Source organism: Natator depressus, chromosome 1, assembly GCF_965152275.1.
Source record: "Natator depressus isolate rNatDep1 chromosome 1, rNatDep2.hap1, whole genome shotgun sequence".
In the NCBI taxonomy this organism is placed as follows: domain Eukaryota; kingdom Metazoa; phylum Chordata; order Testudines; family Cheloniidae; genus Natator; species Natator depressus.
The window spans coordinates 270,421,726-270,447,582 of record NC_134234.1 but is presented as its reverse complement, the minus strand read 5'-3'; the positions used below and the strand labels follow the sequence as shown (position 1 = coordinate 270,447,582).

Genomic DNA, 25,857 nt, shown 5'->3' with positions numbered 1-25,857 from the left:
TTTGCAAAACAACCCAGAAAAGTTGCATATAACGAACTATAACATTCAACTATATATATACTAATAGTAGCAATATCTATCACTTGCATTGTAGAACTGATCAATGAAATTGTTTTTAATTTTTCACTTTATTAATATAACTTCATAAGCAAAGTTTATGAATGAAACAACATTCATTTATAAAACCAGTTACCCCAATAACTGGCTAATTGAGTTTCACTGTCAATCCAACTGCTGCTTAAATTGCTGAAACTTACACTGTTTCAACATTGTAACTTCTGTTCACTGTTTGCCATTCCTTACACTTGTCCATATTGTAACTCAAATTCCATTTTAACTTGTCCCAAACTCCATTTTAAAATGCTCGCTTCATTTTGTAAAAGCTTGCTGCAACCTTCATTTTTGCAAAACCCTGCTGTAATCTTATTAGCTTAGTTTAGATGTGTGAATGAGGTATGAATGAATGATGGAATCAATCTCCAGCCCCAGCCTGTCCTGACGAAATAAAGTGTAAACACCCAACGGCCGAAGATGCAGACAACAGCCCTGACAAAGTAAGAGGAGTCCACCCCCAAAAGAAAAGAACAAAAGTACAATTGAAGAAACATCAAAGCCAGGTCCTAGGCTGAAAGTCATGTCTGCAATTGACGGGTGATCAATGACACCAAACCCAGAGCCAGCCTGACACAGCAAGACCTATAGACTCTGGATTTAAACTAAAGCCTACAAAAAGGATGGGTGAGATGGAAGACTTTGAAGGGTAACATTCTGCTGCCAACATGGAAGGGCATCGGTGCTTGCCCAACAGAGACCCAGCTCTTCCTTGTGCCCGGCTTTCCTGGCCAGTTAGCCGCCACAAGCTATGAACCCAAGCCATGAACTCAAGCTACATTCAGGACGGATAATTATACAGCATCTGCAGAACCTGTGTGTGTGTATGAACAAACGTGTGAATGAATGTGAAACTGAATGAAATAACACAGCTATAACTGACTGCCTACTATGATTCTTTTTGTATTCACAATAAATGTGACATTTTGTCTTATCCCCTTTAATAAGATCCTGCTGGTTTTTATTTCATTGGTATAACAACATAGATCCCAAAATGCTCAAAAAACTTTACAGACTGATTGAAAACTAAATATACCAAGGCCACTTTACCCACCATTGTAATACAAATGTCTTTAAATAGAGAATGCAATACTATACAATAGTTAGGACAGAAAATGAGACTGTCTTATCCAGTTCAAAGGTAACTATCTAGAAAAGGAAAAATATAATTACCCAAATAACAATTTGTCCAGGATGCCTGACTTAACATCCCTACTCTTACCCCCCCCCCCCAAAAAAAAAAAAGTGACATGGGCTTTTTAATGGCCAAAAGTAGTTGGGACTTGTGCCAAAAGCGGGTAGCACAGTGCTTCCTATTTCATACTGTATTGAATCTCTAATACCGCTTCCTACAGCATTTAAATTTGCTTTAGAGGCCTTCAATCAAAAGAAAAACCAAGTCTGACTCTGCTTAGATTATGGGCTGGGCTCCACTACCACGTCAAGTCGACTCAAGTTATGCTACTTAAATTACAAGAATAACGTAACTGAGGTCGATGTAGCTTAGGTAAACTTACTGAGGTGTCTACACCACATTGGGTCTACAGGAGACGCTCTGGCACTGACTTCCCTTACTCTCCTTGGAGAGATGGAGTATGGGAGTCAACCAGAGAGTGCTCTGCAATCGATTTAGCAGGTATTCCCCAGACCTGCTAAACTGACACCGCTGCATCGATCGCAACAGTGCCAATCTACCAGTAAGTGTTGACATGGTCTTATATATCAAGTAGTAAAGCTGGCCATTATCCTTTCTTTAAAAAACAAAACAAATTGATGTTACAATACTGCATATTCTGAAATCATGAAGGCACATATTAAAGCAGAAATTTTGAGTATACAGTAGATTAAAGTTTTAAATTAAACATATGTAAAATTAATGATTACTAAAAGCTATAAAATGTCTGACCTTTTGGGCTCCTCTTGTATCTTTCAATGTGCCTATTAACTCTTCTAAACCTTTTACTTTTAATTCCATCTCCATTGCTCTGTTCTCTATGTTTCGACGCTCTTCCTGGGCATGCTGGACTTCTTCCATGACTTTTAGTTTGTTGTTCTGTAGCTGAATCATGGTTTTAGAGAATTTCTCCTGTTGTGTCAATGGCAGAGCACCACTAAACTGTCGTCGCAGAGATTGCACAGTCTGGCGTAGATGTTTGGCTCTATTTCTCCCTTCTAGTCGGGCGTAGTATAATCCCTGCTCTTTGTCGTCAAGCTTCTGTTCTAGGCGTAGATTATAAATCTCCATCTTTTGCAGTTTCATTGTAAGTGCTTCTAGCTTGCCCACAGCAGTGGTCTCACTAATCTGAAGAGCTACGATATGCTGGTGTAATTTTGCAATAAGTGCCTTTTCATCTGACTGTGCCTAAGCACCAAAATATATAACACAGACATGTTTTAAAATATAAAATCATTTGTTGAAAATTAAACATATTTACACGAACTGTAAGTTATTACCACATTACAACACCTATCATACTCCCAATGAAGTTAATGGCAAAACTCCTTTGGGCATAAATGGGAGCAGCATCTGGCCTCATATCAATTCATGTTTTGTTCAGTATTACTTCTATAGCCAAAATAATAATAAAAAAAAATTGTCTTTTCAAATACAGATTTTAAAAAAAATATTTCTCCAAAATATCATGCAAGTACTTTCATAACCTAATATTAAAATATTCTATCCCTAACCCTCCCTCCCAAAACACATCAGTTAACTATAAAAAGTCTTAACAAAGCAGGGCAGTACTGACCATACCTGATAGTCTAAAACTTGCATTCGAAGGGATTCCACTTCCTTCTCTCTGGATTGCTGCCGTGCCTCCAGAGCTGCAACTTGCATTTTGGCAATATCAGAAAGCTCCCTTAACCTAATGGAGGGAAACAAGAATACTATCCCAATTTAAAATATTAAATAATTCTTCAAGCTAAAATGGTGTCCAAGTTCCTTTACCAATAAAATGTTAAGCTCTACTACACAAAAGGTCCTGAAGAGAGGTGTTAAAGGCATCTCTCCCTCATATTAGGAGATTTAAAGTTAACATATTTTTCACCATTTCCAGATCTTTCCCCCTCCCATATACAAGTATGGATCAATAATTTGGATACTGTCCCCGTTATTAAAGCTCCTGCTAATCTCTTCTCATGCCTATTTTGGAAATAAGACTGAGGTTTATTGATCTGATTCTTCAGTTTCACTGCTTACGTCAATGGTAAACAATCCAATTGACTTCAAGAGTACAGGAGCAGACCCGTTACAAGCATCTTATTAAAAATGTCTTTACAAAAGTTTATAGTTGCTCTATACAGAACAGAAAAAAAAAAAAAAAGCCCAGTAGAGAGGTGTACTGGAAGGGGTATATACTGTTTACACAGAGAGACCACTGTTCACAGTCACAATTATATTTCTAGGCCACAAAGGTTAGTATTTCAATTCATAATCTTGTGAAGTCAGAAAGATGAACTATAAATATCTTGTAGCATCTTTATAACCTCTGCAATTATATGGCATTGCAGATTTGCTTTTAACTTTTGGAGATTTTGCTACACAAAAGTCTTAAGTGTATCTTCCACAACAAAAACAATAATTTTCTTTTCCTGCAAAAACAAAAGCCTAATATTACGTAAGAAAAATGTATTTAGAAACTATTCATTTTACAGAGTATATCATATTTGTTTTCATGTCACTTCCTCTGCTATTTTCTACTGCAGACATTCTTATGAAAAAAAGCTATTTGTTATGTCAGATGACAACTTTCAGAAGGGCACAAATGGCAGAAGATCAATTCAAAGATCTTGTTTTGGGGCAAATATAACAACACTTAGGTAAATGATATTTTAAATACTTTGTATAAGCAGGATTCTTTCAAAATACTTTTAAAAAAAATTTCTCAATGAAATATCAATGGATCTTCCAAAAATTAATATTTTTGTTTTCCCGCAGTATTTTCACCAGTTTTCTATATACTTGATAAGGATTCAACAAATGGAACAAAATATTGTTTTGCTAATTTGTCTGAAATATTTTAATAAACACAAAAAGTTGTATCTAATTAAGAACCTTATGCACGAAAGCATTTAAGCACCTGCTCACATTCATACCTATTCAGGACAGCACAGAAGATTTGCTTAAGTGCCATCAGAATCAGTGTTCTTCTAAATCAGATCCTTTATGTAATGCTTCATCTGAAATTCCAGGTTTAGAATATATAAAGACAGATGAAAATTGTTTTACTGTTAATGTAGAAGTAACATATATCTGTATAAGTCAAATTATGGAATACTTCCAAACATACTGTAATACTAAATTTGGTACTTCTGCACTTACTTTGATACCTCAATCTTCAGCTCCATTTCACTCTTCTCTAGCTCCATGATTTTTCGTCTATCCGCACCACTTATTGCTTTACTCACACTGTTTGTCAGTTCATCTCTTAATGTCTGTTCCACCTTTTGTGCCTCGAGGTTGATTTTAGTAAGCTAAAAAAAAAAACCAAGCATATTTGCTAAACGTATTTGGAATAGGCATACAAGATATTTTTAGTCAGCACAAAATGTTGTGAACTTGTATTTAGTGAAACTGTTTCCTTTCAGTTTCTTCCTTTGGTTTTCTTTTGTTCTACTCTGAAACATCCAACTTCTTCCTTACAACATTGCATGCACGTCAGAGTAGCTCTGTAGGCATCCATACAACAAAGTATTCTAAATGAAAACCAATGTTTTCAGTTTCTTGAAACAATGAAAGCAAAAAACTAACTATAAAATGGGGTAGAAAAATGGAACAACACTTGGACTATAAACTCTTCAAGACAGGGATTAGCTTTGTTATATGTTTGCACAATCCCTAGAACAAAGGGGCTGGTACTACAAAATAATAAGACTCACGGAGCAGTGTATTTATATTATCATTACTAGCCAGCATTTTCACAATAATGTGACTAGTCATTTTTGTCGCTCAATTCGAGACATAAAATCATAAAATAATAGGGTTGGAAGAGACCTCAGGAGATCATCTAGTCCAACCCTCTGCTCAAAGCAGGACCAACCCCAACTAAATCATCTCAGCCAGGGCTTTGTCAAGCCAGGCCTTAAAAACCTCTAAGGATGGAGATTCTACCACCTCCCTAGGTAACCCATTCCAGAGCTTCACCACCCTCCTAGTGAAGTATTTTTTTCTAATATCCAACCTAGACCTCCCACACTTCAACTTGAGACCATTGCTCCTTGTTCTGTCATCTGCCACCACTGAGAACAGCCGAGCTCCATCCTCTTTGGAACCCCCCCTTCTCAAAAGGGCCAGAACTTAGGAGAGTTAGTGCTCAACATTTTCTGAAAATCAGGCCCCTTGAAGAAGTCTCAAATTGGGCACCAAAAATTGAAGCACCCAAGGTCACTAGCCACTTTTGGAAATCAAATAAGCTTTGGGCCAAGACAGATTTCTGCAGGGCCTGAAGTGGCACAGCAGAAAGCCCTGCAGACAACATTTCAAGCATAAGACACAACATAGAAAAGGACACAGAAGGCTTGTGAGAGAGTCAAGATAGCATTATTTTGTGGGGAAGAAAGGGTGGAGGAGGATGCAAAAGCCAACAAGGTCCGAAATGTATGCAAGACCATGACAGTCACTGATGATCATGGAAAAAATAGCAGAAAACAGTTTATATCAGTTAGAACTTGGGAACAGAAAGATCAAGAACTGTAATCTTTGCAAAAATCTGGTTGCCAAGGAACTAACAAGGTTTTGCAATATGCCCACTCTGTGAGAGTCATAGTATACCAGCATTAATTTTATAGTGAATAACTAAGTTCAGAAATAAATTACTGACAAATTAATATATTGCATATTAAATATATCTCTTCAAGCAAAAATCTATTCACAAGCAGCTACATTTCGATAAGTAAACCTATCTATCAAAAATGGCACCAAAGGCAGGTATCTAATAGAGCAACACACAAAAAGCTCAAAGTGCATTTCTAGGATGTAATTGACAAATTATATAATTACATCTCTTTATACCTCAGCAAACTTTGTTTCCAGTTCAAAGTTACGTTCTTCCACTTGCTTTAAAGTATTTCTTAAGTGTTCATACATTCGTTGCGAGTGTTCAGCTCTCTGTCTTTCATTTAGTTCCTTCATTTCCAGCACAGTGATTTTCTTAGAAATAGAAACAATCTCACTGTTGGTAACTGCTTTTGTGGCCTTGTCCATGGCATTGTCACCCCCTATGTTCAATAATATTTTAATTAGGCTTAACAAAGTTTTCAAATTAGAAAAACAACAATGCAACTTCTTAAAGTAGCACAGGTACTTTTGATTTATGTCTATAAGGAACCAGAACACCGAAACAATTTTTGGAATTGGAAGAGCTAGGCATTTAACTAGTCCTCCCTCATCACACATCAGAAATCTAAAAAAATCTTATCCATTTTTAAGAAAACATTAGCTATGTAAGAAGATTCCAGGATTATCACACAGTCTGTGTTACTCGGAAGTCTAGAATATTTGTTGAGTCCGTGTAAAATGATGGAAAGAGCTACAAGCATGGTTGAGAGCTCTTTTTGTTTAGACTAGAACAAAAGAATCTAAAAATAGCCATACTGGGTCAGACCAATGGTCCATCTAGCCCAGTATCATGTCTTCCAACAGCTGCCAATGCCAGGTGCCTCAGAGGGAATGACTAGAACAGGGTAATTATTGAGAGACCCATCAGGTCCCAACTTCTGACTATCAGAGGCTAGGGACACCCAGAGCACAGGATTGCATCCCTAACCATCTTGCCTAATAGCCATTGATGGACCTATCCTTCAGGAACTTTTCTAATTCTTTTTTGAACCCAATTATACTTTTGGCCTTCACAACATCCCCTGGCAACGAGTTCTACATGTGTGAAGAAGTACTTCCTTTTGTTTATTTTAAATTGCTGTCTATTAATTTCATTGGGTAACCTCTGGTTCTTGTGTTATGTGAAGGTGTAAATGACACTTCCTTATTTACTTTCTCCACACCATTCATGATTTTATAGACCTCTGTCATATTCCCCTTTAGTCACCTCTTTTCCAAGATGACCAGTCCCATTCTTTTTAATTCCTCCTCATCTGGAAGCTGTTCCATACCCTCAGTCATTTTGTTGCCCTTCTCTGTACCTTTTCCAATTCTAATATATCTTTTTTGAAATAGGGTGACCGGAACTTTACGCAGTATTCAAGGTGTAGGCGTACCACAGGTTCAATCATCACTGGGATTTGCTATCTGCTACTGTCCAATTTTTAAGTTCTCAGCCATTTTCAGCATTTTTACACATTATGAATTACATCCATATGAAAGCATGGGATTTCACTTTGTAATTAACATAACAGGCACAACAGCAACCATCATCAATTAGACTGTATAACCATTTTCAGTGTAACCTCTCATTTTTAGTTACTCAACTAGCAAATAACTGGCAGAAAATGAACAAAATGCTAAGTGAACAAACAAGGGTAGAAAAGATGACTACATAAGAGAGAAATCTGGGAAGTAAGTTTGACCCACACAATGTTACAGTTATTGAGAACATGAAAGTAGAATGTTGTAATTTATAAATCCAGGCAGAAGAAACCACTGTCCTGCAAACCACTTGTCTGGTTACTTGACTGATGTTCCAATCAGGACCCAGGGCCTCTGAATCAGATTCAACAGAGGTCACCTAAAAAGTCCCAATCCTTAATCCCAACCTTTAGCCCACTTGAAGGGAGGGTGACTAAAAGCTGTTGACACCACTGGAGGCCAGCAATTCCCCTGTGAGAGAACCAGGTGGTTCAGCAGCTGCTGGGTCAGAATGTATCTGCCCTGGGAGTGTACTACCAAAGGGGAAGAAAAGCCAGAACTGGCCACCTCACCAAGTCCACTTGCCATCAAGGCAGTGAAAAAGCATTGTTAAAAATGTTTTCTGGGTTTCAAGCTTTAACAAAATAATAGTATAGCTAACCTAACTAAACAGTAAAAAGTCTATTCTATTTGGTAAATGCCAACCAACAGGTTCTCTAAAAGACTAAAATATCCTAAACCTGAGTAAGGTTTTTGCATTAAAATTTTCTTAACCTCTGAATGAAGAGGAAATGAGGAAATGTATAATTATACATTATAATTTAATATAAAGTTTCCTAAAGGTATTTTGTTTTCAACCTTTATAAAAAATTAGTTTTTCAAAGGAAATACTGTATGTTTTTTACTGATATGAAATAGCTTTTATACTTGCCCAACTTAGTTGTTTGGTCCCAAGCTTGTTCTACAGTGTGAAGTTTTTCTTTTGTGATTTCAAGTTCTTTATTTAATGAATTTATCTGTTCCTTCAAGGATGTATTCTCACTCTATATGGCAGAGACAAAATAATAGAGCAATACAAGAGTAATGTGGTTGATGGTTAAAATATTATGGTTTGGCATAAACTATTAACCCATAATAGAACAGCCTATGGTATCCAGTTCTTATAAAATAATCAAAATGTTTGTCTTTGGCCCGTGTATGTTGTATGCTTCTATTTACCATGCATTTTTATCAATAAAACGTTAAACTCAAAGATTAACCTTTTTTGTTATAGAATACTAGGTACACGATGCTCAAGACTTAAAAACCAAAACCAAAACCCTTTACTGGTATTTTAAAATGTTCCCTCTCCCCCAGACCAAATGATGGCTGAAACGAATACTTTAAACCAGTACAACAAATAGGATCTTTATGTTGCTTTAAATGTTCATAATTAATTCCAAAAGAAACAAAAAAGGAGGAAAGGATTGTCAACTGTTTTGTTTTAAAATACTCTTATTTTAATTGGCTTAGTTTTCAAACACATTTCACACAATCTGTTCATGCTGAGAACTGCTTCTTAGTTTCAGACCTTTCAAATTACTGGGATAAGCAAAATAAGTAAACTTTTCTCTCAGTAAAAAACCCCCCAACACATCTTAGGGAAACACACATTCTGCAGTTACCAATTATACATCCAACAGCTTGAAAACAAAGTCTGGAGTAACTGGCTACCTAGCACTTGTGGGCTAAATTGTCATCACCCTCAGAAAAATCTGTGGACAGGGTCATTACAAAGAGTTTTACCTCATGAGGATCTCCTTGAACTAGCCCCTCTGGTGGGATTAAATGGAAGGAGAGAGCATGGATTTTTGAAGAGAGCCCCCCTGCAGGAATAGCGGCAGTTTCATTGATCCCTATATCCCACTGTGACCATATTTTCTAAATCAAACGTAGGTCATTTTTGCTGTAACATTTTTACAGCGTTATCGTTTTGAATGGTTATTTCTCAAAAGTACATTTGAAAACTATATATGCTGGTATCACTACTGCCAGCTTCTGATTCAGGCATGTGTTGTTGTTCTTGTTCCATGGAGCAGGAGAAGATTGTTTCCAATAACTCAGTGTTTGAATTTATTATGAAACATTGGATAAGAGTCATTAACATTCCTTTGGGAAAAAGCATGGCTTTGGTTGCCTATATACGTTCCACTTTTCTCATGTCCCCAAACACTACTGATCACACTAAACTATATTACCACTGGAGTGTTCCTGGTAAACAAAGATTTAGTTATATTTTGTATACCAGCATGATTTAAAACAATTTACAGTTACTAAAAACCCAAATGTTTTGATTGGTAAAATGAAAAAACAGGACATTTCAGGTGTTTTTCAAAAAAAAAAAAAAGTTTGAAGGACACCAGGAGCTTCATTTGAAAAACAGGGACTATACCAGTTAAAATCATCTCTTTACCAACAAGACGGACAGTGGCTGGGTTCCCTTTGATTGCTCAATAACAATTACAGAAAGGAAAGCTTTACAATTCGTTGCTTTCCTGTCTAGATTTTGCTCTGAGTCCCTGAACCAGGGGTGGCCAACCTGAGCCTGAGAAGAAGCCAGAATTTACCAATGTACATTGCCAGAGAGCCACAGTAATACATCATCAGTCCCCCATCAGCTCCCCGACCCTGCTCCCAGCGCCTCCCACCCATCGGCAGCCCCGCCAATCAGCGACTCCCCCTCCCTCCCCGCACTTCCCGATCAGCTGTTTTGTGGTGTGCAGGAGGCTCTGGGGAGGGAGGGAGAAGAGTGAGGGCATGGCAGGCTCAGGGGAGGGCACAGGAAGAGGTGGAGTGGGGGGAGGGCCTGTGGCAGAGCCAGCGGTTGAGCAGTGAGCACCCCCTGACATATTGGAAAGTGGGCGCCTGTAGCTCCAGCTCCAGAGTCGGTGCCTATACAAGGAGCCGCATATTAACTTCTGAAGAGCCGCATGTGGCTCCGGAGCCACAGACTGGCCACCGCTGCCCTAACTCACTCACTCAATCACTGTCTCTCTCAGGTCTTTCTAAAATTGCTTATCACTTTGGTGCTTAAGCAGAATATGACAGCTCTTTTACTTCACTCCCTCCAGCTCATATACTTTTCTCATAGCCACATGATTGCTTATTGCTGTTGCAGTTTCATTTGTCACCTCCAGTTTATCATTTTTGGTATTCACAAACATATCTTATAAAAATGCATAACTAAATTCCTTCTAATTTTTAAAGGTTTAATGCTGAGAACCACTTCTTACAGTTTATGAAGTTTAAAGTGTACTTAAAATTAAAATTGTTAGCTGAAATCAGCACTTCTGAGCTTGAACAGTGACACAGGCTGAAACAGAGCAGGAGATTCAATGTCACATATTGTAAACCTGTTTTCTTCTTGGATACCAATTTGAATACTGAGAAAAGCTGTATTACATATTTCCATGTATATGAATTTCTTACTGTGAGGAGCTCCAGCAATGGGACTTCCATAGGAGTGAGATAAGGGAAGAAGGCATGGTGTTACAGCTGCTACAGTGCCCTCCTCTTCTTAGGGCAGGTCTACAGTGGCAACTTACATCAGCATAGCTATATCTCTCAGGGGCATGAAAAATCCACACCTCTTAGTGACGTAGCTATGCTGACCTAAGCCCCGGTATAGACAGTGTCAGGTTGAAGGAAGAATTCTGGGGAGGTGGATTTACTACAGCAACAGGAAAACCCCTCCCATTGCTGTAATGAGTGTCTACACAGAAGCGCTACAGCAGTGCAGTTGCAGACATACCCTAAGTGGACCCAAGGGGGACAATCTGGCCCTATATATTTATATCTTTCTTCAACATAACAAAATGCAGTTATTTCCATAAGGGTCAAGAGCATCAAGTAACATTACCTCCATGTGCTCCAAGTCAGTTGTTCTCTGGACAAGCAAGTTATCGTTTTGTAGCATATCCCTGTATTTAGCAGTTAACTCATTATACTGCTTATTAGCCAGTTCTAGCTCAGACAGAGGCACACTGTCATCCAAAGCTTTTTGCAAAGCTGCAATCTTAAAGCTTGCCAGTTCCTATTAAAATAATTATATTATATTGGTTTACTGTATACTTGAAGCTTTTAAATTGCTACCATTCTCCTAAAACACACACACACACACACACACACACACACACACACACACACACACCCCCCCCGAAAGCAATGCTTGCTTCTTTTCCAAATACATCCAATACTAATATAAAAATCGTTTTGTAAGGACAATTATTTCACTATTACTTTTAGAACCTGGTCTGCCCCCACCCTTTTTTTCTATTTAAGAGATAAATTTCAAAATAATTCAGTAACAATTTATTGTAACGAAAGAGAACAGAAAACTGTCTCACAGAGAACAGACATAAATTAAATATGGAACTATAACAATATCAGTTATGTCATTGCAAATCTAGCAGTTTGCCTAGGATGCTGAATACTATGCCTGACAGAACAGGGGTTATGTTGTATTTCTCCCTTTTTAAAATCCCAGCATTGATTCTTAATTTTATATATCACCTGTTGGTGTAACAAATCAATACCCAGTGCTGTGTTTATTTTTCTTATAACCACGATTGCTTATTCCTGGTTCAGTTGCATTTGTCAGCTCCAGTTTATCATTTTTGGTACTCTCAAACATATCTTTAAAGATTTAATGCTGAGAATCACTTCTTACAGTTTATGATGTTTAAATTGTATTTAAAATTAAAATAATTAGCTGAAATAAGCACTTCTGAGCCTGAACAGTGACACAGGCTGAAACAGAGCAGGATATTCAAAGTTAGACATTGTAAACCTGTTTTCCTTTTTGATACCAATTTGAATACTGAGAAAGCTGTATTACAGATCTTCTTGTATACATATTAACATGCTATTTACATGTTAAAATATTTAACATCTAAATAGCAAAGTTCTTCTGATTGGTCAACCAGTATTATGGCAAAGTGTAATCTGTTTAATAATCTCTGATATTGTGCTTCTCTTCTTCCAAAATCACAATCATGTCTTTTTTCCAATCAAACTAGCAATAGGAGACTCCAAAATGCCAATTTTAACTTAAATAAATATATGCAATTCACAAATGTTTCCAACTCGGTGTTCACCTTTCAGAATGCCGTACAATGCAAAATGAATGAAATTTTAAGACAAAAGGTATACCACACAAGCCATACCTTGAATCGCTGCAAGTGTCCAATCTTTTCTCCAACTGCAGTCTCCACTGCTGTTAGTTCAGCCTTTTGTTTCTCATTTTCTTTTCTAAGGTGCCGCTCCATTTCAAGTAAAGTTGTATACTGCCTTGTCAGTGACCGTTCGTTCACTCTCAAGACTGTCATTTTTCTACTGTTTTCTGCAAGCAGTTTTTTGGTTTCATCCGTACCCAGCTGAAGTGCATCCAGTAAATTCTATAAAATCAATAACATATTACCACTGTTGTGTTCAAAACTTTTATAGCTTATGGAAATACATGCCAGTAAATAAACTAATCAGAGCTCAGTTCTGCTCAAACTTTCCTTGTTGAAATATTTTTTGCTACTTAGTTCCACTAGCAAAAAACATTCTACAACATTTGGAAAAAGAAAAGGAGTACTTGTGGCACCTTAGAGACTAACCAATTTATCTGAGCATAAACTTTCGTGAGCTACAGCTCACTTCATCGGATGAAGTGAGCTGTAGCTCACGAAAGCTTATGCTCAAATAAATTGGTTAGTCTCTAAGGTGCCACAAGTACTCCTTTTCTTTTTGCGAATACAGACTAACACGGCTGCTACTTTACAACATTTGGATAATTAATTGACAGGAATTTTGTTTAAGGCAGGCATTTTCTAAGGCTAGAAGGACATGGATATTTCTCAACTCATTTCTCGTCATCAAAGGCTGGGTGGAAGAATTATTGTTTTTCTACCCCCTCACTTAACCTGTCAAAAGGGTCTATGATGTGGCTTTTACTTTCTGAATCAAAACATTTTTCTGTTTGATTGTTTTCTAAATCAAAAAAATTTCCCAGTGACACTTGCCTCTACAGAAACTCTTTTACAAGGAATTTTCCAGTTTGAAAGGTCAATAATACTAGCGCTGCATGGGGACTGGAATTTCCCACTCATGGAAAATTTCACATTTCTCAAAAAATAAAGGAGTCAGTGCTCCAGAAGCCCTGAGAATCCCAGCTCCATGGCAACTCACATGGTGGCTGCTGAGGAGATAGAAGCCTGGGAGCTGGAGGAGCTTGGGAAGTGGGTCTGTCATAGTTTCCAGGCTCCTGACTCCCTGCGGGTCAAAAGACTGGAAGCCCTGGGAACCCCAGCTCTACTGCAGCCCTCCAGGCAGGCTGCCAAGCGAGCTGGCAGAAAACTAGGCAAGTTTCCTTCAGAAAACTGCCTTATTCCACAGGAATGTGTTGATTTTGATGCATTGTCATTGTCCTGACCATGCTGGAAGACAGACAAGAGGCAATGAATATGGTTTAATTAAGCCGCAATGTTATTCACTTAACATATCTGGGAATACCTGGCAATAAATTGTACAGTGAAGGTTACCATTATTTCCTTAATTGTTTCCACCTACTTGGGAGGCTGCCATCGGACCTCCCCTTTCCCAATTTGGTCCCAACCAGCTTGCTGCTGAGGCCTCAGCACCTACCCCTCAGATGAGGTTTAACGGAGGGCTGGAAAAAGCAAGAGGGTTGTCTTCTCACTGTACCAGACTTTAGGAAACCTAACCCTCCCTTTCCTAGCTTCCTCAGAGGATGCTTTCCATTAAATCTACTTCATCAGAGAACTACATCCCCTCTCTACTAAGTACTTGCACTGGACACCTGCCACATGTTACTGACTAAGTGGCAACACGTTGTCTGAAACTCCTTACCCCACTGGGTCCCTGACCTACTGTGGGGAAGACAAAAAGATAATAAAACTGTCCCGTCTCAGCAAATTTGGCAGTGTGGGAAAAAGTTCCTTCCCAGACCTGAAAGCAAAATGGCTACTACCATAACATCCACAGCAGATCATGAAAAATGTGGTCCTACTCTAGTCCCAGAGGTGTTGCTAGCTCATGTTTGGGGAGGGAGGGAGGGAGAGAGAGCGTGAGCGGGCTTCTCTGGAATTGCCTCGGGTATAAATACCTCGAACTCCCTCAGGCACCTGGAGGGGCAGTGTCCCTGATCTGGTCCTGCCTCTCCTGGTTCCTCCCAGCTCTGTCCAGGTACATTTCCACCCCACCCCAATTGCAGAGGGGGCTCTTAAAGAAGCAGTAACCTCTTTTCTTTCAGCTGACCCACTGCATTCAGTTGTAGTGAGCACATTTTCCAACAAAAAAAAAAAAAAAAAAAAAGAGGAAGTTATTTACCTGTAACTACGTTCTTCGAGATGCGTGGCCCCTATTTGTATTCCGCTATGGGTTATGCATGCACACTATGTGCACAGAGCTGGAGAATTTGGAAGTATTGTCTTTTTGGTCCAACGTGCACCCTGGCTCATCTCTGTGCCTCCAACCAAGGGGATAAAGGGCAGAGCAGACTGACCATCTCTCCAGTTCCTTCTCCACCATGAATCAGAGATTCAAAGCAATGGGGAAGGAGGGCAGGTAGTGGAATACAGATAGGGACCACACATCTTGAAGAATCTACAGTTACAGGTAAGTAAGTAACAACTTCTTCTTCTTCTTCGAGTGATGGTCCCTATTGTATTCCTCTGTAGGTAACTTAAGTAGGAGGAGGGTGTGAGCATGAAGATGGTAGGGCTGAGAGAAGGACAGCTGTTCCAAAGGAGGCATTAGCAGAGGAGTCCTGGACTAGGCCACAATGTCTCGCAAAGGCATGAATGGAGCCCTACTTGGCTACTTTGCAGATATCAAGCAAGATACCTCCTGAAGTGACACCATAGTCCCTGCTTGTGCTCCCGTGGAACGAGGTGTTACCTCATGGGATGGAAGGGAAGGTTCAATAGTTGAGAATAAAGTAGAATGCAGCAAGAGAGCCATTTGGCACTCCTCTGGATGGAGACTGCTTGTCCCGAGTCTTTCTGTTATAGTGACAAATAGTCTTGGGGAGTTCCTGATTGGTCTTGTTCTGTGTAGGTGAAAGGCCAAGCAAGGCCCAGTGCTTAATTTTTGCCAGGGTTAACCCTGGCACCTCTAAGCTTGGCAGTTTATAGAACCGCACCTCTAGGCTTGCTGCATCAGTTATGAATGTAAAAAAACTGCTTGAGCCCCGGCACCTCTTTCATTACAAATTAAAGACCGCCAGGGCCTGCTGGACATCAAGGATGTGGAGTCTCTGATCCTCTGAGGAAGTATGTGGTTTATGTAAGAACACAGGTAAGTGGATCAACTGGTTCAAGAGAAATTCTGAACTATGGGGGTGAGTTTGGAGTGTAAATGTAACAAAACCTTACTGTTATGGAATACAATGCAAGGAAGATCCAACATCATTACTCCAAGCTCGCCAGCCCTTCTGGCTTAGGTGATGGGTACAAGGAATGCGACCGTCACAGAGAGAAGGGATACGGAGCAGGAAGCTAGGGTTTCAAAGGGTGGCCATGTGAGTGCTGAGAGAGCAAGATGCAAACCGCATAGAGGGGCAGGCTTATGAATAGGCAGAAAGGTTCTGATTAGGCCCTTCCAAACTCTGGTGGTCAGTAGGTGAGTGAAGACCGAGTAACCCTGAGAAGAAGGATGGTACACACTAATCTCTGCCAGCTGGACAGGCCTTTAGAGAAAGGATATAGTCTAAAATGAGAGGGATTTCTGCTTTTTCTGTGCCCCAGAAGAAAAACAACTCCATTTAGCCAGGTAACTTCATCTAGTGGAATCCTTCCTACTATTAAAAGTATGTCTCATATGGCTGCAGAACATGAGCATTTTAAGGTCAATGCTCATCCAAAAACCAAGCCTTGATGTGAAGCAAATGCAGATTGGGGTGCTTGATCTTACCATTCTGCTGGGTCGGGAGCTTGGGAAACGCTGGGAGAATGATCAGAACGGTGGATGACATGCGCTGGAGATCTGGGAACCAAAACTGTCTGGGCCAGTAGGGTGATCAGGATAATCCAAGCCCTGTCCTGCCGGATTTTGTGTAGAAGTTGTGGCAGGCGCAGTAGCAGAGGAAATGTGTAGTTCAGGTGATCTGACTAAGGGAGAAGTAGAGCATCACCTGGGAAGTGGCAACCAAGGCTCTTGAGCAGTATGTGATGCATTTGCTATTTGTTATGAAGATGAACAGATCCCTGGTTGGGATTCCCCATAGATCAAAGATACTGCACAGTACTGAGTCATGAGATTCCCACTTGTGGTCAACTGCAAAATTTCTGCTGAGGGAATCCGTGAGCATATTTTGATTTCTGGGAAGGTAGGCTGCTGATGGGGTGATTTGGTTGCTGATGCACCAGTTCCACAAGCTGACCGTTTCTGCACACAGGGAGATGGATCTTGCTCCTTCCTGCTTCTTGATGTGGAAGACAGTCGTAACGTTGCCTCACAGCATAAGGACATGGTGACAGCACATTGTGACAGGTTTCAATTGGTCCACCAAGCCGCTGGGGGGCGGTGGGGAGCTACTGCCTCACTGGCAGGCGTTGGTCACACCTTTCTGTCACTAGGGAATTAGCGGAGGGATGTGCGCCGGCCAGAGTCAGTGGTGTGCCCCTCAGGCAGGGGGAGAGCTGGCAAGAGTCTGTAGCGCACTCCTTAATCAGGGGAATGCTTGCAAGAGTCAGTGGCGTTGTCGGGATTCTGCTACCCAAGGCGAGTTGGCCGGGGTAGGGGAACGCAAGCCCACCCAACTCCACTGCGTTCCAGCCCAGCATCCCGCCACTGGGTCAGCGCGGAGCCATCTGCAACACGCTGACCAAACAGACCCACCGCACTGTGCAGTTCTGCCCCTGGGCTACTTCTTACCCAGTCTCTCGAGCGGGTCCCTCTGGCCTCTCCAGCTCGTCAGGGTATTCAGCTGCTGGCAGCTCCAGCTCCCCCTCCACGTCAGGCTCATGCTGGCCTGGGTTACTGCCTGGCTCCTCCAGTTCCTCCGGGTACTCGGCGGCTGGCAGTCCTGGTAGCCCCAGTCCTTCCTTCAGGTCAGGTTTCTCCTGGTCCAGGGCCTCCCCTGGCTCGGCAGCAAGGTCTGAAGGGAACAGCCAGCAGTCTGTCTCTGTCTCCCTCCCTGGTGCTGCCCTGACTGAGCTAAGGGCCCCACCCTTTGTACTTCTTGTTTCACCCCTCCCCTTCTGGGGGTTGGAGTAAGCTTGGTCTTGCCCCGCCCACTCAGGCTGAGAGAGTCACTCTTTACCCTCTAGTTCGGAGGGAAGCCACCCTGACTCCCTACATACTCCACCGCTCAAATCCAGCTCCCGACCATGGGAGCTGGCATCCTCACCCTTCCCGAGGCGGGATAGAAAGTCCACATTGGGGCTGTCCCTTCCCGCCCGATGGTGAATCATGAAGGCATAGGGCTGCACAGCTAGATACCACTGCATAAGCCTGGCATTAGTGTCCGTCATCTTATTCAGCCACTTCAGGGGTGCACAGTCCGTAACCAGTATAAAGGGGGCCCCGAGGAGGTAGCAGCGGAGGGCGTCGACCATCCACTTAACTGCTAGGGCCTCTTTCTCCACGACAGAGTAGTTCCATTCTCTGGGGAACAGCTTCCGACTGAGGTAAACAATAGGGTGTTCCTCCCCATCCACCTCCTGTGAGAGGACTGCCCCAAGCCCTACTCCTGAGGCATCGGTCTGAACGATGAAGTCACGACAAAAGTCAGGGCTGAAGAGAACTCGCTTGCTTACACAGCCGTTCTTTGATAGTTTGATACTTCTCACATTCGTAAGACCAACACACTCGGCGGGGGCTGTCTTTGGTCAGAAGCTCCGTCAGAGGAGCAGTAATGCTTGCGAAGTGGGGTACAAACCGCCGGTAATAACCAGCTAAGCCCAAGAATTGATGCACCTGCCTCTTCGTGGTCGGCGCCCAATATTCCTGGAGTGCTTGGACTTTCCCGATGACAGGACGTACTTGTCCCTGGCCCAAGGTGTACCCCAGGTAGGCGGTTTTCTCCCACCTAATTCAGCATTTTTTTGGATTGGCCTTAAGCCGGGCTGCGTGGAGGTCCCTGAGGACAGGCGCTACTTGGTTGAGATGTTCTTCCCAGCTGCTGCCATAGATGACCACATTGTTCAAGTAGGCCACAGCGTTCTTGGTGTGTGGTTCCAAAATCCGATCCATCAAGCGCTGGAAGGTTGCCCTGGCCCCATAGAGGCCAAAAGGCATCCGGGTGAAATGGTACAGACCCTGAAGGGGTGGCAAACACGTTCTTCTCCTTGGACCTGGGATCCAAGGGTATCTGCCAGTACCCCTTTGTGAGATCTAGCATGGTGATATAACAGGCCTCTCCGAGCCGGTCGAGGAGCTCATCGACGCAGGGCATCAGATAGGTGTCAAACTTTGAAATTGACCCTTCAGAAGTCAATGCAAGACCGCTGGCTCCCATCCGGCTTTGGTACGAGGATGATGGGGCTCCACCATTTGCTCTGGGAGCGCTCAGTAACACCCAGCTCCAACATTGCCTGGACTTCCTCCTCTATGGCCTCCTGCATTCGCCTGGGCAATGGCCGGGTTACCTCTCAGAACACCAACTCAGGTTCATTCTGGATCACATGGTAGGTGAGCGTAGTCCGCCTGGGTTTAGTGGTGAATGCCTTGGGGAACGCCCTCACTAAGCAGAGGGTCTGTTCTTGCTGCTCAAATGTGAGCATCTCTGCTAGTGGGGGCTCACCATTATCTGACTCCTCTCGAGGTTGTGGCCCAAGGTCCGGTTCGGGGGGGTATGGGGCAATTAGCAGTCCTTCCCACTCCCTTCAGGGTTTTAAGAGATTTACATGATATATCTGTTTTTCCTTATGGTGACCAGGTTGCTGGATATCATAGGTGACAGGTCCCACCCGGCGGAGGACCTCATACGGGCCCTGCCAGCGGGCAAAAAGTTTTGATTCCTCCGAAGGGAGCAGGAGGAGTACTCGGTCCCCTAGTGCAAATGATCGGGCATTGGCGCCCCGATTACAGTGCTGCTCCTGGGCTCTTTGGGTTGTGTTTAAGTTCTCCTTCGCGAGCTCACCCGCCCGCCCGTGCCAGCCGCCCCAGCAGCCGTAAGATGTACTGTAAGAGACCCTGCGTTGCAGACGGGGTGTGTTCCCAAGTCTCTCTCAAGAGGTCCAACACCCTGTGGGGTCGCCGCCCACAGCGGAGCTCAAACGGGGAGAACTTCGTGGACGCCTGTGGGACTTCTCGAATTGCCAGTAGTAAAGGAGGGAGCAGTTGGTCCCACTGGCAGAGGTCCTGGATGGGAAAGCATCACAACATTCCCTTCAGGGTCCGGTTAAAACGTTCGACAAACCTGTCAGTCTGGGGATGGTAGACCGAGGTCTGCAGTTTCTTAATCCCTAACAGGGCACATACCTGACGGAACAGCTTAGAGGTGAAGTTGGTCCCTTGATCAGTGAGTATCTCCCGTGGGAGGCCCACCCTGGCAAAGATCTTCACGAGTTCCGCAGCAATGGTGTAGGCGGTGATACTTCTTAAGGGGACAGCCTCGGGGAAGCGGGTGGCATAGTCCATCAGGACAAGGATGTATTGATGGCCCGCCTTACTTTTTGGAAAAGACCCCACCAGGTCCATCGCTACCCGCTCAAATGGTAAACCTACGACTGGTAAAGGGACGAGGGGGGCCTTCCGAACCCCTGCCGGCGCTACGCGTTGGCAGTCCGGGCACGACACACAGTAATCCTTCACCTCACGGTGGACACTGGGCCAGAAGAACCTGGCCAGGACCCTAGCCGCAGTTTTTTCCTGCCTTAAATGGCCTGCAGCCAGGATGTCATGTGCAAGCTTCAGTACAGCCCGATGATGAATGCGGGGAACCACAAGTTGGGTCCGGACCTCTTGGGTCTGGGGGTCTCGATCAATGCGGTAGAGCTGCTCGTGATTGAGTTCAAACCTAGGCCACTGGGTGGCGTGCTGGGCATCCACGACCTCACCATCCACCCAGGCCAGCTGCTCATAGGCAAATCGGAGAGTAGGGTCCTCCCTTTGATCTCGGCTAAAGTCCAAAAGGTCAGGAGGGGGGCCAGCCGTTTCGAGGCCATCTTGCCTGGGTGTGGGAACTGGGACAACTCCAGGGTCAGACCTCGCGTCGTGGCCTGTCTCCATCTCAGGTGGAGCTCCCTTGAATGCCTCTTCTGTGGGTAGGGATCGGAGCACCTCAATGAAGTCTGGCCAGTTGCGGCCCAGAATAACCGGGTAGGCAAGGGATGACGCCACTGGCACATTCATTAACTGAGTTGCTCCATTCACCGTGATAGGGACCTGAACTGTGGGGTATGGTTTCATGTCTCCATGTATGCACTAAATCCATACCTCCCCAATGGTCCGCTCGGTGTCTGGGAGGAGCGCTGGCGGACAAGGGTCTGCCCACAGCCCAAATCAACTAGACCAATAACGTGGGTCCCGACAACTTCCATTGTTAAACCCTGGATTTGTGCTGGAAATGGTCCACCTTGATTATCATACACATTGTAAGGAGAGTGATCACTTTAGATAAGCTATTACCAGCAGGAGAGTGGGGTGGGGGGAGGTATTTTTTCATGCTTTGTGTGTATAAAAAGATCTTCTACACTTTCCACAGTATGCATCCGATGAAGTGAGCTGTAGCTCACGAAAGCTTATGCTCAAATAAACTGGTTAGTCTCTAAGGTGCCACAAGTACTCCTTTTCTTTTTACTCTTTACTTATTAATTAACCCAGAATAAGTATTAATACCGGGGTGGGGGGGGGGACAGCTGTGCATATCCGTCTATCAGTGTTATAGAGGGCGAACAATTTATGAGTTTACCCTGTATAAGCTTTATACAGTGTAAAATTGATTTACTTGGGGTTTGGACTCCATTGGGAGCTGGGTATCGGAGTGCTTGAGACAGGAGCACTTCTTAAGCAGTTTTTAGTTAAGCTTGCAACTCGTGGGGGACGTGGTTCAGACTTGGATCTATGTTTGCAGCAGGTGAGCGTGTCTGGCTCAAACAAGGCAAGGTACTGAAGTCCCAAGGTGGCAGGGAAAACGCGCTCACAGGTCGTCTAGGAACATCAGATGGCACTCCCAAAGGGGTTTCTGTGATCCAACCCGTCACAGACAGTGCCGTAGAAGATGGTGCCACGGTTAGCTGGTGAATGGTCCTTGTCAATGCCAATGGATCATGACATTTGGGAGGTGCCAAGGATGACGGTAAAGACAGATCACGTTCTCGTACCAATGGAGCCCAATTTTTATGGGATTTCTTGCCAAGCCTCTGGGCTGCGGACATACTAAATGCAATTGGGCTGAGGTACTGGGCTTGCTCAGAGCTGAATCCGAGGAAGATTTAGCCTCATGCTTAGGAGAGTGCTTCCTGGGCTCCCGAGAAGATCCTGCCAGGGAGCCTATAGGGGTAATTTTCTGCCACCAGTGTCAGAATCAGCAGGAGGAAGCTCACTCCTTGCTGAGTCAGGCTGATATGTGGGGGCGGGAGGAATTCCCCAGCGTGGGTCTGATTGAGGACTCCTAACCTTTTCCATGAGGTGTTTTCGAAGGCACAGTTCTTGTCCTTTTCAGGTATGGCTGGGGAACGAGTGGCAGATACTGCACCTCACTGCAGTGTAAGTTTCCTAGAGGCAGTATAGGCAGAGCTGGTGGTTGTCTTTGACTAAGAAGGATCGCAGGCAGGAAGTGTAGAGTCTGAGGCCCAGAGTCCTAGGCATAGTCCAGTACCCTGTGAGGGTACTGGGGGGGAGGGGGAAGTGTTCCCCCAAAGTTTAATCTAGCCCTAAGAACTGAGAAAACACTTCAACTATTAACTGTACAAGATGCTAAAAACTATTTATAAAGTTAAATCTTATCTTAAGGGATCAAGCTGAAGCTAGGACACAGAGAGGTGCCGGTCCATATGATGCAGCGGTGAGAAGGAACTGGAGAGGTGGTCAGTCCACCCCTCCTTATATCCCCTTAGTTGAAGGCATGAGGTGAGACAGGGTGCACGTGCGGACCAATGGATACCACTTTCAAATTCACGGGCTCCGGGTGCATGCGTAATCCACAATAGAATACAATAGGAACCATCACTCGAAGGAGAACATTTTGTTGGAAAACTTCTGACCACTTCTAGTCAAAACTTCATATGTATAAACACGAATATTTTAAAATACATTAACATACCGTATATACTTGTTCATTAGCCCATTTGTTTATAAGCTGACACCCCAAGATGGATAGGTAAAAACAGTAAAAACTGTATGATCCTATATTTCAGGGGTTGGCAAACTTTGACTCCTGGCCCCTTCAGGGTAAGCCGCTGGTGGGTCGGGATGTTTTGTTTACCTGGAATGTTCATAGGCATGGAGGCCCTCAGCTCCCTGTGGCCGTGGTTCGCCATTCCCAGCCAATGGAAGCTGCAGGAACGGCAAACCGCGGCCACAGGGAACTGAGGGGGCTCCATGCTTGCAGACGCTCCAGGTAAACAAAACGACAATATATTAGATATTCAATTCAATGATTTCATAGAGTTTAAAATCATCAAATTTTGGTGTAACCCCTTTTATAAGCCGAGCCCTGCTCTTTGATGCGTCACTTTTTACCAAAAATATTCGGCTTATGAACTAGTATATATGGTACCTCCTCTTCGAACAGATTTATGTGCTAGTGACTCTGGAAATGAAAGATATCTGGAAAAACAGATTCTTCAAAAGAAACAAGTAATTTTTGGATAGCACTATAAATGTATCAGGTGCTTAAATATGTATTTAAAGATTTTCCAAGAGAAAAATTCAAAATATCCTAATTTCACTGCTGTGTACTCCAGAAATTCTAGAGACTCAGAGTGGGATACTTTAATAATTTAATTATGCTGTACGTTCTTTTAAAGAATTTTTACCTTTTCCCTATTACCCCCAAGAAAGAGACCTAAAATTCAGGCTTTTGCTTGTGCTACAAAGGACAGAGGATTTTGTCTTTTGGGGGGGTTTTTATGACGCAAGTGAAAATGTTCGGAGAATGAATGTTCTAGCTTTTGGATATACATTTAGGTCATAGTTGCTTCAAAAAATAACTTAAAAAAATCAGTCAAGGATCTACAAAAATGATTGCAAGTGATACAGTGGGAGACAAGCAGTCTTCTGAATTTCATAGTCTGATATAGTGCTTAATTTGTGCCAGGAATTGCCAAGGCTAAGCCCCACTAGGCTTGGCAGTTCATAGCCCTGGCACCTCTGGGCTTACCACGTCAGTTATGAAAGTCAAAAATTGCTTGAGGCCCGGCACCTCTTTCACTACAAATTAAACACTTGCTCCTAACATAATACACTGGGTCAAATTTAGCCATGATATAAGCAAGTATGACATCGCTAATTAAGCAACAAGAACTTGCAGCCTCTTATGGGCTGAATTTGGTCTATTATTATACTATCCGTGCCAACAGTTTAAATACATTAAATTAATAAAACACAATGTGCATAAATAAGATGAACATGTGAGTAATATTATAATTCAAGATAGTGTAGTTGTAAGTCATACCACACTCTAATTTCTCTCTCCCCGTGTGCCAAGTAAACTTTGGATATTTTTTTACTCCTGCATTAAAAACTCTAAAATTGTGAAAAATCTAACACATTTTCAAGCAAAGTTAAACAATTAAAAAAACAACAACAAAAATATCCCTACTTACATTGTATTCCTTTATTTTCATAGCATCCTGTTGCTTTTGATCTTCTAGCTTCTTCTTTTCTTCTTTCATTTTTTCAGATTCTGTTTGCCAACTTTCTTTTTCACTAAAATATATATATATATATATATATATATATGTTTAAATAAAAATAGTTCAATGTTTTCATTCAGAAATATGAAATACTGTAAAGATTTTTCAAAACTGTTTGTAAATCATGTTGCCATTATAATCTTATTAACTGAAATATGATATTTTAACATTAAAACATTTTTCAATTTTTTTTAAATGAGTTTGGAAAACTCAAAATTAACTTCACTATTAAAAGTTATAACTGTGTTTTGTAGTCTGTGGTGAAGAATGCATACTTGTCTAAATTTGAAAATATGTTATTAAGAGAAACATTCCATTAAACGTGAACATATGAAGTATGAAATACTTCTTGCAGAAAGCCCAGATCTTCCTCTTGTGAAAAAGGAGATGCAAAAAGGGTGCCAGCCTTCTTACCAGACTGTTACTCTGTTATGATCAGGTAAGGGAATCCTAGTGTGTTTTCCTTCTGAAGTCTATTAGATCAGGAGATTTGAAAAGATATTTGAAGTGACTCCAAAAGATTCCAAGGCTTGTCTACAGGGCCCTGCAGTGTGGACTACCAGAGCGTGAACTGCAGCGCACACTAAAGTTTCGCTCTGTAAGTATCCCATGTAGACCCTGCTAGAGCAAACTAAAAGGTACCAGGTTCACATTAACACGATCCCATTTGAAAGCTATCTGTTCACGCTAGCAGGATTCACTTAGGGCTGTTACCGAGCAACACTTTAGTGGGCCCTGCAGTCTGCACTGTGGGGCCAAGCCCCCATATCAGTGAGGAAAGTGTGGCCTGTTGGTACTCAAGAACTGAAGAGACTGGCCTATCCTTGGGGAAGTTCTCTCATACAAGTTTCAACTGGTTTGGGGAGATGAGGAGGCTCCTATAAGCAGTCCAGACTCTAAAATGTTTCCCTGGTCACAATGAGGTTCTGCGGGCTGGGAGCAGTTGTGGGAGAGCTTCTCTTCTTTGGCTCCCAAGAGGCTCTCCTTGCAGACAGACTACATCTACATCTTCACTTCCATCATGATGGGGAGAAGGAAGAAAAAGGAGAGAAGAAATTTGACAGTGGTTCTATCTGAGATGCAGAGGCCTGGAATCTTTGCTCTCTTAAGGGGGTGGCAAGATTCTGCTCACTGCTACTTCAAAAAAGCTTTTACAGATGGAATGATCTTGTCAGTAATTTTGTAATGATACAGAGTTTAGTTGGAAGATGCCAATTTATCGACCGCAAAACATTTTGTGGAAATATCGTGTATTCAGCAAACTTTCATTGAATCACAGTCAGGTTTCCTGGCAAGCTCCTGGGTAGCTCAGGCTTTCAGGATCTGCGGCAGCTGTGCCATAAAGAGTGCCCAAAGGCTGAGGTTACCACGCCTTCCTGGGTTCACATATCCAGGGAAGCTCTGCCATACAAATTGGAAGCTCTGTAATAGTGGGGCTGCCTCAGAGTCACAGACCCTAGAAGGCAAGGGTCCTTGGCTCCACCATGCAGACTGCCCCAGGACTAGAGACCTCTGACTTCTAGTATCTGTGGCTCCAAAGTGCCTGCTGTAGTCCTAGGAACCTTAAAGATTTGGGAGGCTCATGAAGCAGGG

At 42.6% G+C, this 25,857-nt stretch overlaps 1 protein-coding gene across 8 annotated transcripts in view; it reads right to left on the bottom strand.

Annotated features, from left to right (window-relative positions):
• The window catches only part of CEP290 (centrosomal protein 290), a 111,424-nt gene that overhangs the window by 31,502 nt on the left and 54,065 nt on the right, over positions 1–25,857 (bottom strand). For all 8 annotated transcript variants that reach the window (XM_074941927.1, XM_074941925.1, XM_074941926.1 and 5 more), the window contains 8 exons: positions 24,175–24,277; positions 12,619–12,849; positions 11,313–11,486; positions 8,346–8,457; positions 6,125–6,330; positions 4,436–4,587; positions 2,867–2,978; positions 2,018–2,473 (listed from right to left, as the gene is read on the bottom strand). In XM_074941927.1, coding sequence (XP_074798028.1) covers positions 2,018–2,473; positions 2,867–2,978; positions 4,436–4,587; positions 6,125–6,330; positions 8,346–8,457; positions 11,313–11,486; positions 12,619–12,849; positions 24,175–24,277 — 1,546 coding nt within the window. The remainder of the gene's footprint in view (positions 1–2,017; positions 2,474–2,866; positions 2,979–4,435; positions 4,588–6,124; positions 6,331–8,345; positions 8,458–11,312; positions 11,487–12,618; positions 12,850–24,174; positions 24,278–25,857) is intronic.